Below are 6816 nucleotides of genomic sequence, written 5' to 3' on the forward strand. Positions count from 1 at the left end.
TGGTATAATCTAGAATAAGGAAACTCTGTCGTAATGTGTTTTTCATACATAAGAACAGTTTTCCAAAATCATTCCTCAACTTTGTTTTTTGCTTACATGAATTAAAGCTGCTCATTAAGGTTTTAAACTAACAGATGAAATAAAAGCACAAAAGTTATATGATCTCCTAAAACAATTTACCACTGTATCAGATACTTTAGACACGTTCATATAATTGTCCTTGTATGTCACAATATTATTTTTATTATTGTTATTATTTTATTGCCTTGTCCATATATTATTACTGTTGTAGCTGCTGTTGTTGTTGTTTAATATTATGTCTCCATTCAAAACTTGGTCTTTGTAATGATTTTTCATCTTGTATTATAAGATGTTAACATTTGTTTTCCATGCTGTTGCTCGCTTTGGCAAATTATTTAAATTTCCCTGTACTAAATGTACGTTATTTTCGCCATACTTGAGCTTTACACTTTAAAATAAAATAAAATAAAAAACTAAACGAAACATAATTTAATTTAATTTAATTTAAATTGAATTAAAAATAATCGACGACAGCGCCGCCCGCCCGGGACACTCCGGCGGCTACAACACGCCGTCACACAGTTAAATTACAGTCCCAGGAATTTGGGAGCAAACCGCCCCCCTGCTCTCCCTGCTCCCCCTGCTCCTCCACACTTCACCGTCTCTCCGCGGACAGCGTCCCCGTCGGTCCATGCCAGCGCAGACCGGGAGCGTCCATCCACGCAGCGGGACACCCTGGAAGAAGCGGAGCCTCCTCGGCGGGATGCAGAGCAGCGAGCCGCGGCGGCACTGAGCGGCGACACGGCGACATGTGAGATGAACCGGGAGAAGAGCGCAGCGAGCGAGGCCAGCGACATCATGTTGGTCCGGGGCTCGGTAAGAAGCTAGCCCGGCGGTTAGCCACGCTCCGGCTAACGTTGGTGTTTCCGGTTAAAAAACGCTAAATTAAAATAATCGAGTTTACCGACTGAACCGGCGGAGGAGCGGACATGTCCGGGCGGTTAGCTGCGGGCTAACGCGGTGAGCTGCGGGCTAACGCGGTGAGCTGCGGGCTAACGCGGTGAGCTGCGGGCTAACGCGGTGAGCTGCGGGCTAACGCGGTGAGCTGCGGGCTAACGCGGTGAGCTGCGGGCTAACGCGGTGAGCTGCGGGCTAACGTTAATTCACGTTGTTTAGTAAAAAAAATCAGCAACAGATTGATAATAATAATGATTGATAATAATAAAGTTATATATATATATATATATATATATATATATATATATAACTTTATTTCTAGTCTGTGACTTCAGGTAGCTAACTAGCTCTCTCTCAGTTAGTTAGCGCCTGTTTACTTCAGGTAAACTTCTCTAACTAGCAGCGATGTTTTAGGGCTCCAGACATCACTTGTCAGCACTTCCTGACTGCAGAGTTAAAGCTCAGGTCTTACCCGGAGACACCTGGAGACACCTGGAGACATGTAGCTTAGCCGTTAGCTTCCCAGGGCTAAACGACAAACGTAAACATTCAAACCTTTATTTAAACTCAAATGAATCAGCGATGCAGAGCACGAAACAAAGACGCAAACATCAGACCCAGAACATGTCAAAATAAGGGACTGTTCTGTATTTATCACAGTAGTGAAGTGGCAGGGGCGCAGCTTTGTTTAATTGTTATTTTTCAAATATTATTGTTAAAATATCAGTTTTTGCTTTTCTTCAACCCTGAGGGACTTTGGGAAAATGCAGGGCCCTCCACCTCACCTTTACCACTAAGCAAACCCACAGCATGTTAAAATAAGGGACTGTTCTCTATTTATCAGAGAAGGGGACTGGCGGGGGTTGTTTTTTTTGTTTGTTTTTTTTCACTTTTCAATGCTCGGTTATGTGTGTTTTTTTGTTGTTTAGTTTTATTTCTGATTGAAGCGTTCCTCACACACGATGTGTTATAGGACCTTCAGAAATGTGAAAATCCATCAACTTCTGTTTTTACAGTTTCTGACGGTGATAAATGGTGAAATTTAGGGGGATTTTTAAAAATAATCAGGAGTAAAATCAATTAAAAATACAGCCATTTGAACTTGTATGCACCTTCTCTAAGCCTAAAAATCTTCCTCACTTTAAAAAAGAAAAAATGACAGTCCTCCCTCTATTTGCACTTCTCTCATAAATAATGAACAATCTCTTAAGAGATAACAAATATGCAAACCACTTAAAATAACAATAAAATAATACAAAACAACAATTACAGTATGTAATAGCTAAAAGTAAAACAAGTATAGTAATCATGTAATGGTTTAGATGTTCAGAAAAAAGCATTTATACGTAATTAAAAGGAGTTCTGAAATGAGTCATTTGTTTGGCAGAGTGCAAGTTTAAGCTCTTTTGCAGATTATTCCCTGTATAATGTATGTTTATATATATATTTATGTATAACGTGCACCGTAACAAAATAATACTTTACCAAAATTATGCGAGTTCAGAGTTAAAAAACAAGAAATATCGGAAAGAAGTGAAACTGATTCGGCTGCAGCTCCTTTACTGAACATTCACATCTCACAGCTTCAAACAGTCTTGAGTTTGCACATGAGCTCCTAAAGCTGAGTCACGTCCAGCCTCTCATCCGCAGCGTCCACGGCTGCAGCTCAATCTTATATTCAAAGTCTGTTTCATTATTTTCGCTCAAACTTTGTTGAAGACGTTCAACACGTAAAACACATTTCAGATTAGCATTTTAAAAGTTGTAGAAGCTCGGTTTGCCCCTAATGAAGTGTCACCGTAGTGGCTTACCTGCTGTGTGTCCAAATTATGTTTAAATTTTTATTTATGTATTTAAAAAAAAAATAATCAATTTTTATTTTTTTCACATTTTTTTCTTTTTATTCTTATTTCCAGGCACTACCTTTACTAATGTTCTATCAGGGATAATTATATTTTCTTCATTTCTCTTTTTATTTTATTTTTTGTACAGTACATGCAGCAGTTATAATTATTAAAATATTATTTATAATTAATATTATTAATAATAATAATAATAATAATAACAACAATATTGTTAATAGTGTCATTATTATTATGACTTTATTAAGGAAACAGAAAAAGGTTCATAGCGTACCACATAAAAACCGACTGTAGTCTTTATACAAAAATACAATAAAAATTAGTGCTTGAAAAAGTACTTAAAAGTCCTTGAATTTGTCTTGCCCTGCCTGTACAAAACCCTTAATTTCCCAAAGTAATAATCAATTTAATAATGTACTTTATCAGCTGAGAAATTAGGATTGTGAAAAATGAAATTTATATTTATATATATATATATATATATATATATATATATATATATATATATATATATATATATATATACACACACATTACATGGTGGATTTAATGAGGTTAAAATGCTGTTTTTATAATTAAAGTTTACGTTGCCTTGTTGTTTTGTTGTTGTTTTTTAAATAAAAAACTTCCTTTTCATACATCAGAAACAGCAAACCTGCTTCAGCACCCTGCTGCTTAGACTGTCTTTAGAACTACAAAATCACATTTTAACAATGAGAAAAACAAGGTAAAAGATAGATTTATGTCATTTTTTTCAAATCATAGTTTAAAAAAAATGCAATTAAAATTTGTCCCTAAATCTTGATACATTTTTTGGCGTGCAAACACATCTATAGCTGTGGTTTCACAGCTTTTTAAATCTCCTATTAAATGCATTTTAACTTTCTAACTCAAAACTTTCCATATGAGCAACGCGAGCAGAAAGCGTCAGGAGGCGATGGTTCCCGTCACGGAGCCGAGCAGTCTTCGTGTGGGAGGAAACTGCTGCTTCTGATGAGATTGCACAGGAAGCGAGCTTGATTCCCGCAGATGAATAGTTAATGTTTCCGCCTCCTCTCTCGCCGCAGCACGGCCGAGGCCGAGCCCGAGTGACTCACGCCGTGGTGGTGATCTTCCTGGAGTTCTTCGCCTGGGGGCTGCTGACGACGCCCATGCTGACCGTGAGTAAACACGCCGAACGTCAGCACGTCATCACGTAAAGGTCATTGCCCGCTCACGCGTCTCTGCGGACGGGTTTCTGGTGTTTACAGCCGTTTTGAGTTTTCCCAGAAACAACAGATTTTACCCCAAATTCAGCAGCTTTTCCAAGTCCTGCTTTATTGAACACAGCGTCTGCAGGTCTTTAAAACGCCTTTGACCCGAAATCTTGTTATGGTCTTTTTTAGAATCATTGGAAGAAGGCAACGAGCTACCTAAAAAGAAATAACTGGGAAATTGGTAATTAAAAAAAAACCTGAAAATTTGAAGAAAAAAACAGGGACATAAAATAAAATAACAAAATGGCCTGAAATAAAGTACTTAAAATGATCAGTATTATTTTTGTTATTATTATTATTATTATTATTGTTATTGTTATTGTTATTATTATTGTTATTATTATTGTTATTAGTGTGCATGTCTGGGTCTGTGTGTGATTGTGCTGTTTTAGGTTTTTTCCTCTCTGTTGTGATTTGGGTGTAGATTTTGTTTTCATAATTTGTCAATAAAAATACTTATAAAAAATATATATATCAGAATTATGTAAGTTCTCTGGACACTATTTTATCTCCTTTTCCTTTTTAAAAAATAAGAAAGATAAGAAAATAAAAGTCATTAAACATCTTAAGTTTGAATGTGTGAGGTCTTAACTGCCACAAAGATTTTATCAAATTTCAGGTACCCATCTTTTTATTTTATTTTATTTTATTTTTGTTGAGTTTCGTTTAGTTTAGTTTATTTTAGTCAAAACGAGTGGAGCTCTTTTGTGTGATAGTCCACGTTTCTTATGTTACAAATCGTGAAAGCTCTGCACCTCACACTGTCTGTTTTGTCTAAATAAGAAAAATATTCGTGCAAACATCTGTCTTAAAGTTTGGTACCAGATTGTCTGAAAATGTATCCCAGTTGTGTTGAAAGTCCTCGTCCTTAAAACATCCAGAAATCGTACAAACATATATGGGCTCTTGATCCCTGATCGTGGTCCTGGTTGCGCCTGGTCCCCCGGTTGCGCCTAGTTCCTCCTCTCTCCTCCTCTCTCCTCCCACAACCCCCCCGGTTGCGCCTAGTTCCTCCTCTCCTCTCCTCCCACAACCCCCTATCTTTCTCTTTCCTTTTTGTCCTGTTGCAGAGCAGGTTGCGTGTCCCTGATGTAAATGGTTAGTTCCCTGAGGGGGTCCGGCCGTGACGTGTTGTTTTGTGGTTTCAGGTCCTCCACAAGACGTTCCCTCAGCACACGTTCCTGATGAACGGGCTGGTTCACGGCGTGAAGGTGAGGCTTCCTCCCACATCAACACGTTCACGTAAAACTCAGACCTCGGCTAACGTGTGAAAGCATAAATGCAAAGTCTGTTTGTCATCACAAGAGACCGAGAAAAGCAGCAGCTTTGACAACTATTTTGTTTTTTGTTTCTTTGCTCAAAATGACTCAAACTGTTAATCGATTATGGAAGCGAGTCGTTTACATTACACAAATAGACATAAATGATGTGTTGCGTATTTGTGGTGTAAAGATTTTTTTAAAAATCCAAAAAAATTCATGTTTTGTCACTAAGGTTTTTTTTTCTCGCTTAGGGTTTCCTGTCGTTTCTGTCGGCTCCTCTGATTGGTGCGCTGTCAGACATCTGGGGCAGGAAGTCCTTCCTCCTCATGACGGTCTTCTTCACCTGCGCCCCCATCCCCTTCATGAGGATCAGCCCCTGGTGAGACGAGCTGTGTGTGTGTGTGTGTGTGTGTGTGTGTGTGTGTGTGTGTGTGTGTGTGCGTGCGTGTGCGTGTGTGCGTGTGTGTGTGTGTGTGAGAGAGAGGACAGGGGACATATAAACAGTATTTTGGCTCTAAACCTTTTGAAATTTAAAGAAGAGCACGACCAATATATCAGTTTTAAAGAAATTAAAAATGCCAAAATATTTTCTTCAAAAATCAGCTGTTGTTTTTTTTGTTTTGTTTTTTAAGAAAACATTGCTTCTTTTTTTTTTTTAATTTGCAGAACAATAAATATAAAATACAGCAATTTGAAATTTTATCCCCTGCCAAAATAAAAACATAAGTCCCTCCACAGTGCTTAAAATTTTTTTGACATGCCCCCCCTCTAAATTTTCCCTGAAAGTTTTGGAAAAGTCCTGGAACATTGTGTCATAAACCTGTAAGATAACACGATGTGTTCAAGGACTGTCAGAAATCGGGAAATCCAATGATAATTTCTGTTTTTACAGTTTCTCACTCTGATAAATGAATAAAGAAAGAAAGAAAAAAGAATCGCCAAAATATTTTCTTCAGAAATTGCCCAAAAAATCATCAAAATGTTGTCTTGAAAGATTTCCAAAAATTTTCTTTTTCCTTTGAAAACTGTCTTTTTTTTTCTTTCTGTTTGTGTCTTCTTCAAAAATCACCAACATATGAAACAAAAGTCCTTCCCCGATGCTGAAAACATGTTTTTGTTTGCACCCCCTCCACTCATAGATAACTGACAGTGCCTAAATTATACCGAGATATTCAGTTCTCATCCTACTGTGAGTTTTGGTCATTTTTAATATTTATTTATAAAAGCGATGGTACGGTAATGAAAAGAACTGACGAGGAGTATCTGCCGTCGTTTCAGCGAATGTTTGGTGGTTAATTTGTCTCAAAGTCATGAAAAAGTCCAAAAATGTGTATCAGCCCTGTAAAATGTCACTTTGCCGCCACTCGGCCGCTCGCTGACGTTGTTTTGGCCGCTGGATTTTCTCTCGTCCACCGTCTCTTTGGCCAGCGAGTGAAAAAGGGAGTTTGGCTGCAGTGC

The 6816-nt window shown here is 37.9% G+C and overlaps 1 protein-coding gene across 1 annotated transcript in view; it reads left to right on the plus strand.

The window, feature by feature from the left end:
- Window positions 1–621: 621 nt before the first annotated feature.
- slc71a2b (solute carrier family 71 member 2b) overlaps window positions 622–6816 on the plus strand; it is a 27139-nt gene continuing 20944 nt past the window's right edge. The window contains exons 1-4 of the mRNA XM_088076067.1: window positions 622–897; window positions 3908–4000; window positions 5245–5307; window positions 5610–5737. Of these exons, the coding sequence (XP_087932193.1) occupies window positions 838–897; window positions 3908–4000; window positions 5245–5307; window positions 5610–5737 (344 nt within the window). The 5' untranslated portion in view covers window positions 622–837. The remainder of the gene's footprint in view (window positions 898–3907; window positions 4001–5244; window positions 5308–5609; window positions 5738–6816) is intronic.

Source organism: Plectropomus leopardus, chromosome 4 (genome assembly GCF_026936395.1).
Source record: "Plectropomus leopardus strain MGB_pleo_1.0 chromosome 4, ASM2693639v1, whole genome shotgun sequence".
In the NCBI taxonomy this organism is placed as follows: Eukaryota; Metazoa; Chordata; class Actinopteri; order Perciformes; family Serranidae; genus Plectropomus; species Plectropomus leopardus.